At 45.1% G+C, this 13,205-nt stretch overlaps 1 protein-coding gene across 2 annotated transcripts in view; it reads left to right on the forward strand.

The window, feature by feature from the left end:
- asmt2 (acetylserotonin O-methyltransferase 2) overlaps positions 1–13,205 on the forward strand; it is an 84,746-nt gene that overhangs the window by 46,973 nt on the left and 24,568 nt on the right. For both annotated transcript variants that reach the window (XM_014211603.3, XM_082955834.1), the window contains 3 exons: positions 11,158–11,276; positions 11,936–12,073; positions 12,168–12,290. In XM_014211603.3, the coding sequence (XP_014067078.2) occupies positions 11,158–11,276; positions 11,936–12,073; positions 12,168–12,290 (380 nt within the window). The remainder of the gene's footprint in view (positions 1–11,157; positions 11,277–11,935; positions 12,074–12,167; positions 12,291–13,205) is intronic.

Consider the following 13,205-nt stretch of genomic DNA (forward strand, 5'->3'; position numbering starts at 1 on the left):
GTTAGGATGGGTTAGAGTTAATATGGGTTAGAGTTAGGATGGGTTAGAGTTAGGTTGGGTTAGAGTTAGTATGGGTTAGAGTTAGGATGGGTTAGAGTTAGGATGGGTTAGAGTTAGGATGGGTTAGAGTTGGGATGGGTTAGGGTTAGTATGGGTTAGGATGGGTTAGGGTTAGGTTGGGTTAAGGTTAGGATGGGTTAAGATGGGTTAGAGTTAGGTTGGGTTAGGGTTAGGTTGGGTTAGAGTTAGGTTGGGTTAGGATGGGTTAGGGTTAGGATGGGTTAGAGTTAGGTTGGGTTAGGGTTAGTATGGGTTGGGATGGGTTGGGGTTAGGATGGGTTAGAGTTAGTATTGGTTAGAGTTAGGTTGGGTTAGGGTTAGTATGAGTTGGGATGGGTTAGGGTTAGGATGGGTTAGAGTTAATATGGGTTAGGGTTAGGTTGGGTTAGAGTTAGTATGGGTTAGGGTTATCAAATTAAATATTATTTGTCACATACACATGGTTAGCAGATGTTAATGCGAGTGTAGCGAAATGCTTGTGCGTCTAATTCCAACCATGCAGTAATATCTAACAAGTAATCTATCAATTTCACAACAACTACCTTATACAAACAAATGTAAAAGAATGAATAAGAACATGTACATACAAATATATGAATGAGCGATGGCCGAACGGCATAGGCAAATGCAGTAGATGGTATAGAGTACAGTATATACATATGAGATGAGTAATGTAGGGTAGGTAAACATTATATAAAGTGGCATTGTTTAAAGTGGCTAGTGATACATTTATTACATAAATGTTTTCATTATTAAAGTGGCTAGAGATGAGTCAGTATGTTGGCAGCAGCCATTCAATGTTAGTTATGGCTGTTTAACAGTCTGATGGCCTTGAGATGGAAGCTGTTTTTCAGTCTCTCGGTCCCAGCTTTGATGCACCTGTACTGACCTCGCCTTCTGGATGATAGCGGGGTGAACAGGCAGTGGCTCGGGTGGTTGTTGTCCTTGATGATCTTTTTGGCCTTCCTGTGACATCGGGTGCTGTAGGTGTCCTGGAGGGCAGGTAGTTTGCCCCCGGTGATGCGTTGTGCAGACCTCAATACTCTCTGGAGAGCCTTACGGTTGTCGGCGGAGCAGTTGCCGTACCAGGCGGTGATACAGCCCGACAGGATGCTCTCAATTGTGCATCTGTAAAAGTTTGTGAGTGTTTTTGGTGACAAGCCAAATTTCTTCAGCCTCCTGAGGTTGAAGAGGCACTGCTGCGCCTTCTTCACCACCCTGTCTGTCTGGGTGGACCATTTCAGTTTGTCTGTGATGTGTACGCCGAGGAACTTAAAACTTTCCACCTTCTCCACTACTGTCCCGTCGATGTGGATAGGGGGCTGCTCCCTCTGCTGTTTCCTGAAGTCCACGATCATCTCCTTTGTTTTGTTGACATTGAGTGTGAGGTTGTTTTCCTGACACCACACTCCGAGGGCCCTCACCTCCTCCCTGTAGGCCGTCTCGTCGTTGTTGGTAATCAGGCCTACCACTGTAGTGTCGTCTACAAACTTGATGATTGAGTTAGAGGCGTGCATGGCCACGCAGTCATGGGTGAACAGGGAGTACAGGAGAGGGCTGAGAACGCACCCTTGTGGGGCCCCAGTGTTGAGGATCAGAGGGGTGGAGATGTTATTTCCTACCCTCACCACCTGGGGGCAGCCCTTCAGAAAGTCCAGGACCCAGTTGCACAGGGCGGGGTTGAGACCCAGGGTCTCGAACTTAATGACAAGTTTGGAGGGTACTATGGTGTTAAATGCTGAGCTGTAGTCGATGAACAGCATTCTTACATAGGTATTCCTCTTGTCCAGATGGGTTAGGGCAGTGTGCAGTGTGATTTGATTGCGTCGTCTGTGGACTTATTGGGGCGGTAAGCAAATTGGAGTGGGTCTAGGGTGTCAGGTAGGGTAGAGGTGATATGGTCCTTGACTAGTCTCTCAAAGTACTTCATGATGACGGAGGTGAGTGCTACGGGGCGATAGTCACTTAGCTCAGTTACCTTCGCTTTCTTGGGAACAGGAACAATGGTGGCCCTCTTGAAGCATGTGGGAACAGCAGACTGGGATAAGGATTGATTGAATATGTCCGTAAACACACCAGCCAGATGGTGTGCGCGTGCTCTGAGGATGCAGCTGGGGATGCCGTCTGGGCCGGCAGCCTTGCGAGGGTTAACACATTTAAATGTTTTATTCACGTTGGCTGCAGTGAAGGAGAGCCCGCTGGTTTTGGTAGCAGGCCGTGTCAGTAGCACTGTATTGTCTTCAAAGCAAGCAAAGAAGTTGTTTAGTTTTTCTGGGAGCAAGACATCGTGGTCCGCGACGGGGCTGGTTTTCCTTTTGTAGTCTGTGATTGACTGTAGACCCTGCCACATACCTCTCGTGTCTGAGCTGTTGAATTGCAACTCTACTTTGTCTCTACATTGACGCTTAGTTTGTTTGATTGCCTTACGGAGGGAATAGCTACACTGTTTGTATTCGGTCATGTTTCCGGTCACCTTGCCCTGATTAAAAGCAGTGGTTCGCGCTTTCAGTTTTGCGTGAATGCTGTCATCAATCCACGGTTTTTGGTTGTGGAGTGTTTTAATAGACGCTGTGGGTACAACATCACCGATGCACTTGCTAATAAACTCGCTCACCGAATCAGCGTATTCATCAATGTTATTCGACGCTATGCGGAACATATCCCAGTCCACGTGATCGACGCAATCTTGAAGCGTGGAATCTGATTGGTCGGACCAGCGTTGAACAGACCTGAGCACGGGCGCTTCCTGTTTTAGTTTCTGTCTATAGGCTGGGAGCAACAAAATGGAGTCGTGGTCAGATTTTCCGAAAGGAGGGCGGAGGAGGGCTTTATATGAATCACGAAAGTCAGAATAACAATGATCCAGGGTTTTGCCAGCCCGGGTCGCGCATTCGATATGCTGATAAAATTTAGGGAGCCTTGTTTTCAGATTAGCCTTGCTAAAATCCCCAGCTACAATAAATGCAGCCTCAGGATATGTGGTTTCCAGTTTATAGTGTCAAATTAAGTTCTTTCAGGGCCGTCGATGTGTCTGCTTGGGGGGATATACACGACTGTGGTATGGTCGAAGAGAATTCTCTTGGTAGATAATGCGGTCGGCATTTGATTGTAAGGAATTCTAGGTCAGGTGAACAAAAGGACTTGAGTTCCTGTATGTTGTTATGATCACACCACGTCTCGTTAATCATAAGGCATACACCCCCACCCTTCTTCTTACCAGGGAGATGTTTGTTTCTGTCGGCGCGATGGGTGAAGAAACCAGGTGACTGTACCGACTCTGATGACGTATCCCGAGTGAACCATGTTTCCTTGAAACAAAGAACGTTACAATCTCTGATATCTCTTTGGAAAGCAACCCTTGCTCGGATTTCGTCTACCTTGTTGTCAAGAGACTGGACATTGGCGAGTATTATGCTCGGGAGCGGTGAGCGATGTGCCCGTCTAAGTAGCCCGACTAGAAGACCGCTCCGTCAGCCCCTTCTGCGGCGCCATTGTTTTGGGTCGCCAGCTGGGATCCAATCCATTGTCCTGGATGTTGGACCAAACAGAGGATCCGCTTCGGGAAAAGGATGGGTTAGAGTTAGGTTGGGTTAGGGTTAGTATGGGTTGGGATGGGTTAGGGTTAGGATAGGTTAGAGTTACTATGGGTTAGGGTTAGGTTCGGTTAGGATGGGTTAGGGTTAGGATGGGTTAGAGTTACTATTGGTTAGGGTTAGGTTGGGTTAGGATGGGTTAAGGTTAGGATGGGTTAGGGTTAGTATGGGTTAGGGTTAGTATGGGTTAGGGTTACTATGGGTTAGGGTTTGGATGGGTTAGGGTTTGGATGGGTTAGGGTTAGGATGGGTTAGGGTTACTATGGGTTAGGGTTAGTATGGGTTAGGGTTTGGATGGGTTAGGGTTTGGATGGGTTAGAGTTAATATGGGTTAGGATGGGTTATTGTTAGGATGGGTTAGAGTTACTATGGGTTAGGGTTAGGTTGGGTTAGGATGGGTTAAGGTTAGGATGGGTTAGGGTTAGTATGTGTTAGGGTTAGTATGGGTTAGGGTTTGGATGGGTTAAGGTTAGGATGGGATAGGGTTTTGATGGGTTAAGGTTAGGATGGGTTAGGGTTAGGTTGGGTTAAATCAAATCAAATCAAAGTTTATTTGTCACGTGCGCCGAATACAACCGGTGTAGACCTTACAGTGAAATGCTTACTTACAGGCTCTAACCAATAGTGCGAAAAAAAGATGTGTGTGTGTGTGTGTGGTTTTGTGTGTGTGTGTGTGTGTGTGTGTGTGTGTGTGTGTGTGTGTGTGTGTGTGTGTGTGTGTGTGTGTGTGTGTGTGTGTGTGTGTGTGTGTGTGTGTGTGTGTAGGTAGGTAAGTAAAGAAATAAAACAACAGTAAAAATACATTTGAAAATAAGAGTAGCAAGGCTATATACAGACACCGGTTAGTCAGGCTGATTGAGGTACTATGTACATTTAGGTATGGTTAAAGTGACTATGCATATATGATGAACAGAGAGTAGCAGTAGTGTAAAAAGGTGGGTTGGCGTATGGTGGGACACAATGCAGATAGCCCGGTTAGCCAATGTGCGGGAGCACTGGTTGGTCGGCCCAATTGAGGTAGTATGTACATGAATGTATAGTTAAAGTGACTATGCATATAAGATAAACAGAGAGTAGCAGCAGCGTAAAAGAGGGGTTGGTGGGGCACACAATGCAAATAGTCCGGGTAACCATTTGGTTACCTGTTCAGGAGTCTTATGGCTTGGGGGTAAAAACTGTTGAGAAGCGTTTTTGTCCTAGACTTGGGACTCCGGCACCGCTTGCCATGCGGTAGTAGAGAGAACAGTCTATGACTGGGGTGGCTTTGGTCTTTGACAATTTTTAGGGCCTTCCTCTGACACCGCCTGGTGTATAGGTCCTGGACGGCAGGCAGCTTTGCCCCAGTGATGTACTGGGCCGTACGCACTACTCTCTGAAGTGCCTTGTGGTCGGAGGCCGAGCAATTGCCATACCAGGCAGTGATGCAACCGGTCAGGATGCTCTCGATGTTGCAGCTGTAGAACCTTTTGAGGATCTCAGGACACATGCCAAATCTTTTTAGTTTCCTGAGGGGGAATAGGCTTTGTCGTGCCCTCTTCACGACTGTCTTGGTGTGTTTGGACCGTTCTAGTTTGTTGTTGATGTGGACACCAAGGAATTTGAAGCTCTCAACCTGCTCCTCTACAGCCCCGTTGATGAGAATGGGGACGTGCTCAGTGCTCCTTTTCCTGTAGTCCACAATCATCTCCTTAGTCTTGGTTACGTTGAGGGATAGGTTGTTATTCTGGCACCACCCGGCCAGGTCTCTGACCTCCTCCATATAGGCTGTGTCATCAGCAAACTTAATGATGGTGTCGGAGTCGTGCATGGCCATGCAGTCGTGGGTGAACAGGGAGTGCAGGAGGGGACTGAGCATGCACCCCTGGGGAGCTCCAGTGTTGAAGATCAGCGTGGCAGATGTGTTGCTACCTACCCTCACCACCTGGGGGCGGCCCGTCAGGAATTCCAGGATCCAGTTGCAGAGGGAGGTGTTTAGTCCCAGGTTCCTTAGCTTAGTGCTGAGCTTTGAGTGTACTATGGTGTTGAACGCTGAGCTGTAGTCAATGAATAGCATTCTCACATAGGTGTTCCTTTTGTCGAGGTGGGAAAGGGCAGTGTGGAGTAAAATAGAGATTGCATCATCTGTGGATCTGTTTGGGCGATATGCAAATTGGAGTGGGTCTAGGGTTTCCAGGATAATGGTGTTGATGTGAGCCATTACCAGCCTTTCAAAGCACTTCATGGCTACGGACGTGAGTGCTACGGGTCTGTAGTCATTTAGGCAGGTTGCCTTTGTGTTCTTGGGCACAGGGACTATGGTGGTCTGCTTGAAGCATGTTGGTATTACAGACTCAATCAGGGACATGTTGAAAATGTCAGTGAAGACACCTGCCAGTTGGTCAGCACATGCCCGGAGCACACGTCCTGGTAATCCGTCTGGCCCCGCAGCCTTGTGTATGTTGACCTGTTTAAAGGTCTTACTCACATCGGCTACAGAGAGCGTGATCACACAGTCGTCCGGGAACAGCTGATGCTCTCATGCATTCCTCAGTGTTGCTTCCCTCGAAGTGATTTAGCTCGTCTGGTAGGCTCATGTCACTGGGCAGCTCACGGCTGTGCTTCCCTTTGTAGTCTGTAATAGTTTGCAAGCCCTGCCACATCCGACGAGCATCGGAGCCGGTGTAGTATGATTCAATCTTAGCCCTGTATTGACGCTTTGCCTGTTTGATGGTTCGTCGCAGGGCATAGCGGGATTTCTTGTAGAATTCCGGGTTAGAGTCCCGCACCTTGAAAGCGGCAGCCTCTACCCTTTAGCTCAGTGCGAATGTTGCCTGTAATCCATGGCTTCTGGTATGTACGTACAGTCACTGTGGGGACGACATCCTCAATGCACTTATTGATAAAGCCAGTGACTGATGTGGTGTATTCCTCAATGTCATCGGAAGAATCCCGGAACATGTTCCAGTCTGTGATAGCAAAACAGTCCTGTAGTTTAGCATGTGCTTCATCTGACCATTTTTTTATAGACTGAGTCACTAGTGCTTCCTGCTTTAATTTTTGCTTGTAAGCAGGAATCAGGGGACAGAGTTGTGGTCAGATTTACCAAATGGAGGGCGAGGGAGAGCTTTGTATGTTTCTCTGAGTGTCGAGTACAGGGGATCTAGAATTTTTTTCTCTGGTTGCACATTTAACATGTTGGTAGAGATTTGGTAGAAGTGATTCAAGTATCCCTGCATTAAAGTCTCCGGCCTCTAGGAGCACCACCTCTTGGTGAGCGGTTTCCTGTTTGCTTATTTCCTTATACAGCTGACTGAGTGCGGTCTTAGTGCCAGCATCTGTTTGTGGTGGTAAATAAACAGCCATGAAAAGTATAGCTGAGAACTCTCTAGGCAAGTAGTGTGGCCTGCAATTTATCACAATATACTTTACTTCAGGCGAGCAAAATCTAGAGACTTCCTTAGATTTCGTGCACCAGCTGTTGTTTCCAAATTTGCACAGACCCCCCCCCCGTCTTACCGGAGTGTGCTGTTCTATCCTGCCGGTGCAGCGTGTATCCCGCTAGCTGAATATCCATGTCATCATTCAGCCACGATTCCGTAAAACATAGGATATTACAGTATTTGATGTTCCGTTGGTAGGATATTCGTGAACGTACCTCGTCTAGTTTATTGTCCAATGATTGCCCTCGTTACGTTGATGGTAACGACAGCTTTTCTAGTTACCTTCTGCGAGTCCGGACGAGGTATCCGGCTCTTCGTCCTCTGCGTCGCTTCCTTTTGCGAATAATTGGGATGTCTGCCCTGTGGGGTGTTTGGAGAATATCGTGTGAGTCCTGCTTGTTGTTGAAAAATCTTTGTCTAATCCGAGGTAAGTGATCGCTGTCCAGATATCCAGAAGCTCTTTTCTGCCGTAAAATACGGTTGCAGAAACATTATGTTCAAAATAATTTACAAATATAGCGAAAAAAAACACATAATAGCACAATTGGTTAGGAGACCGTAAAACGGCGGCCATCTCTTCCGGCGCCATCTTGGGTTAGGATGGGTTAGGGTTAGGTTGGGTTAGGGTTAGTATGGGTTGGGATGGGTTAAGGTTAGGATGGGTTAGGATGGGTTAGAGTTAGGTTGGGTTAGGTTTAGTATGGGTTAGGATGGGTTAGAGTTAGGTTGGGTTAGGGTTAGTATGGGTTAGGATGGGTTAGAGTTAGGTTGGGTTAGGGTTAGTATGGGTTGGGATGGGTTAAGGTTAGGATAGGTTAGGGTTAGGTTGGGTTAGCGTTAGTATGGGTTAGAATGGGTTAGAGTTAGGTTGGGTTAGGGTTAGTATGGGTTGGGATGGGTTAAGTTTAGGATGGGTTAGGGTTAGGTTGGGTTAGAGTTAGTATGGGTTAGGGTTAGGTTGGGTTAGCGTTAGTATGGGTTAGGATGGGTTAGGGTTAGGTTGGGTTAGGGTTAGTATGGGTTGGGATGGGTTAAGGTTAGGATGTGTTAGGGTTAGGTTGGGTTAGCGTTAGTATGGGTTAGGATGTGTTCGGGTTAGGTTGGGTTAGAGTTAGTATGGGTTAGGATGGGTTAGTGTTAGGTTGGGTTAGGGTTAGTATGGGTTAGGATGGGTTAAGGTTAGGATGGGTTAGAGTTAGGTTGGGTTAGGGTTAGTATGGGTTGGGATGGGTTAAGTTTAGGATGTGTTAGGGTTAGGTTGAGTTAGAGTTAGGATGTGTTAGGGTTAGGTTGGGTTAGAGTTAGGATGTGTTAGGGTTAGGTTGGGTTAGGGTTAGTATGGGTTGGGATGGGTTAAGGTTAGGATGTGTTAGGGTTAGGTTGGGTTAGAGTTAGGATGTGTTAGGGTTAGCACGGGAGGCCAAGACATTCATCTCCTTTTGTGCTTTAACCTGTTGGGGCTCGGGGGCAGTATTGAGACATTTTGAAAAAAATATGTGCCCATTTTTAACTGCCTCCTACACCAACTCAGAAGCTAGGATATGCATATTATTAACACATTCGGATAGAAAACACTCCGAATTTTCTAAAACAGTTTGAATGGTGTCTGTAAGTATAACAAAACTCATATTGCAGGCAAAAACCTGTGAAAAATAGATTAAAAAAAAGTGAATTTTGTGACTGTACTATTTAGTGTCATTGTTTTATAGATACCATAGTGAGAAAGGATTCATTTCGCAACACCTACGGCTTCCACTAGATGTCAACGATCTTTATAAAGTTGTTTGAAGCGTCTATGATAAACAGAGAGCAAATTAGAATCCAAGGAAGTTGACATGTCATCACTTCATTTTTTTGCGCCTGCGCATAAATCTGAGAAACGTGAGTTTTGTCTTCATTGTTTATCTCGACATAGGATAGGTTGTGTGAAAATATTACTGATGTTTAACGTTAAAAATGGACCAAAAGATTAATGCTAAACAACATTTGACATGTTTGAACGAACATAAATAGATTATTTACTAGGTTTTTTTAGCTTTTCGGCGTGATTTTACAGTCCCCCACCACGTTTTGTGGGAGCATAATGAACGCTAAGTACTTGGTGTTATTTGGACATAAATTATGAACTTTGTCAAAAGAAACCACATTTGTTCCGGACCTGGGATGCCTTCCGGACCTGGGATGCCTGTCTTCTGATGGAGATAATCAAAGGTAAGGGGATATTTACAATGTTATTATCGATTTTAGATGATGCTAACTGTATAGCATAGCCTGTTGTTCTTAGCATAGCACCCCGTTTATTGCAAAATGTGATTTCCCAGTAAAGTTATTTTGAGATCTGGCCATTCGGTAGCAATTACGAGATGATAATATATTATTCTTTGAATGACAATATTATAATTTACCAATGTTTTCGAATAGTAATTTTGTTATGTTCACCGGAAGCATTTCAGAGAAGAAAAAAATCTGAATTTCACGCTACTGTAAAATGCTGTTTTTGGATATAAATATGAACTTGATGGAACAAAAAATGCATGTATTGTATAACATAATGTCCTAGGAGTGTCATCTGATGGAGATTGACAAAAGTTAGTGCATAATTCAAGCTGGTTTCTGCTTTTGGTGACGCCTGACCTTGAATTGAAAATGGATGTTTATACTTTTGTGGCTATGTACTGTCCTAACATAATCTAACTTTATGCTTTTGCCGTAAAGCCTCTTTGAAAATCGAACAATATGGTTAGATTAAGGAGATGTTTATCATTTAAATTGTGTAAAATAGTTGATTGTTTGAGAAATTGAAATTATTAGATTTTTGATGTTTTGAATTTCCAGCCTTGTTAGCAATCCCGGCTCGGGGTTCATTGCTAACCTGTAGCCCCAAATCAGCTAAAGCTCCATTGAACATTTTGCCTTGAGGGGTTTAGGGTTGGGGTAAGGGTTAACAATTTGCCTTGAGGGGTTTGGGGTTAGGGTTAACAATTTGCCTTGAAGGGTTTAGTGTTTATATCTGAGGGTTCTGTGCTCTGAAAGTCTCCCTCACTGCCAGTTCATTCTGTGTTACAAATAGAAGGAGCATCAATATTTATTCACTGGACCTAAACATTAGCACATAATACAATAGAATGTTATAAATTCAGTTTTCCCCCTCAATAAATAATTGAATAGTTTGCATTAATTATAATTACATTTGGAAACATGTACTATATATTGTAACAGGTTCTAGTGAGGATAGTATCATTGTAAAAACCATGCAAGTATAGACAGTATCTATATATAGATCTATAGTAGAGGACCATTATGGTTCCAGACAGGGCCTCAGTCAGAGACAGTATCTATATAGATCTGTTGTAGAGAACCATTATGGTTCCAGACAGGGCCTCAGTCAGAGACAGTATCTATATAGATCTGTTGTAGAGGACCATTATGGTTCCAGACATACACAATGGAAGATGTAGCTGTAGGCTAGAACACTGGTCCTCCTGGTGGTTTAACTACAATGTTAGCTGTAGTCCCACTGGTCCTCCTGGGGGTTTAACTACAATGTTAGCTGTAGTCCCACTGGTCCTCCTGGTGGTTTAACTACAATGTTAGCTGTAGTCCAGAACACTGGTCCTCCTGGTGGTTTAACTACAATGTTAGCTGTAGTCCCAGAACACTGGTCCTCCTGGTGGTTTAACTACAATGTTAGCTGTAGGCCCACTGGTCCTCCTGGTGGTTTAACTACAATGTTAGCTGTAGGCTAGAACACTGGTCCTCCTGGGGGTTTAACTACAATGTTAGCTGTAGGCCCACTGGTCCTCCTGGTGGTTTAACTACAATGTTAGCTGTAGGCCCACTGGTCCTCCTGGTGGTTTAACTACAATGTTAGCTGTAGGCTAGAACACTGGTCCTCCTGCTGGTTTAAACATTCAGGAGCCTTACTGCTGCTGGGACAAAGGATCGTTTGGCCCTATTTCTTTTGTCCCCCGGTACCCTGTAACGTCACCCTGAGGGGAGCAGCTCAAACCCCTTGTAAAGAGGATGTTCTTGCAGTCCATCAGTACCTTCTGGGGTTTTATGAAGGCAGCTGTCTGCTGTTTCAGGTCAGAGGAGGAGATGCTGAAGTTTATGGGTCTGATGAACTCAACATGGATCCTGGATGGACACGACATCGTCACAGCCTTCAACCTCTCCTGCTTTAAGGCCATGGTGGACCTTGGAGGTAGGTGACCCTAAACCAAACCCTGAACCTAACCCTGACCCTAACCCTAACGCTGACCCTAACCCAAACCCTGACCCTAACCCTGGCCCTAACCCTGACCCTGACCCTAACCCTGACCCTAAACCAAACCCTGAACCTAACCCTAACCCTGACCCTAACCCTAACCCTGAACTTTACCCTGACCCTCGGTGGTAGGTCAATTGATTGTTTTCCATTTATAAGCAAGGTTATGATAATCTATATGAAGCCTTATGCAGCAGCACTCACAACAAAACATAATGATAGTAATATTTTTTGCCTGTTAGTTGTCATGGTGATATTCAGTTGTCATACTGATATTGCGTTGTGGTGGTGATAATGTGTGGTGGTGATAATGTGTGGTGGTGGTGATATTGTGTGGTGGTGATATTGTGTGGTGGTGATAATGTGTAGTGGTGATAATGTGTGGTGGTGATAATGTGTGGTGGTGATATTGTGTGGTGGTGATATTGTGTGGTGGTGATATTGTGTGGTGGTGATATTGTGTGGTGGTGATAATGTGTGGTGGTGATATTGTGTGGTGGTGATATTGTGTGGTGGTGATATTGTGTGGTGGTGATAATGTGTGGTGGTGATATTGTGTGGTGGTGATATTGTGTGGTGGTGTTGGCCTGTTGCAGGTTGTTCGGGTGCTCTGGCCAGGGAGCTGTCCAAGGCCTACCCCTCCTCCTCCGTCACGGTGCTGGACCTTCCTACTGTCATCCAGACAGCCAGACAGCACTTCTCTGAACAGGACGACACCATCGTGTTTCAGGAGGGTGAGCATCGTTAACCATCCTAACCTCAACACCTCAACCATCTAAACTTTACACCTCAGATGATCAGTCTGTATAAAGGAATGTTGTTTTGTAGGAGACTTCTTTGACGGAGACATCCCTCCAGCTGATCTGTACATCTTGGCCAGAATCCTCCATGACTGGAAGGAAGAGAAATGTGTTCAGCTGCTGAAGAAGATCCATGCATGTTGCCAACCAGGTGAGTGTTTCCCTGTAGCTCAGTTGGTAGAGCATGGTGTTTGCAACACCAGGGTTGTGGGTTTGATTCCCACGGGGGGCCAGCACAGGAAAAAAAAAAAAGGTATGAAATGTATGCATTCACCACTGTAAGTCGCTCTGGATAAGAGCGTCTGCTAAATGACTGAAATGTAAATAATGTCAACCAGGTGAGTGGTCCATAATGCCAACCAGGTGAGTGTTCCATAATGCCAACCAGGTGAGTGTTCCATGTTGTCAACCAGGTGAGTGTTCCGTAATGCCAACCAGGTGAGTGTTCCATAATGTCAAGCAGGTGAGTGTTCCATAACGTCAACCAGGTGAGTGGTCCATAATGTCAACCAGGTGAGTGTTCTATGTTGTCAACCAGGTGAGTGTTCCATGTTGTCAACCAGGTGAGTGTTCCATAATGTCAACCAGGTGAGTGTTCCATGTTGTCAACCAGGTGAGTGTTCCATGTTGTCAACCAGGTGAGTGTTCCATAATGTCAACCAGGTAAGTGTTCCATAATGTCAACCAGGTGAGTTCCATGTTCAAATCAAATCATATTCAGATCAAATTGTATTGGTCACATACACATGGTTAGCAGATTTTAATGCGAGTGTAGCGAAATGCTTGTGCTTCTGGTTCCGACAGCGCAGTAATATCTCACAACAATTCCCCAACAACTACCTAATACATACATCTAAAGGGGTGAATGAGAATATGCACATATAAATATATGGATGAGCGATGGCCGAGAGGCATAGGCCAGATGCAGTAGATGGTATAAAATACAGTATATACATATGAAATGAGTAATGTAAGATATGTAAACGTTATTAAAGTGGCATTATTTAAAGTGGCATTGTTTAAAGTGACTAGTGATCCATTTATTAAAGTGGCCAGTGATTGGGTC

Source organism: Salmo salar, chromosome 09, assembly GCF_965601325.2.
Source record: "Salmo salar chromosome 09, fSalSal1, whole genome shotgun sequence".
NCBI classification, from domain to species: domain Eukaryota; kingdom Metazoa; phylum Chordata; class Actinopteri; order Salmoniformes; family Salmonidae; genus Salmo; species Salmo salar.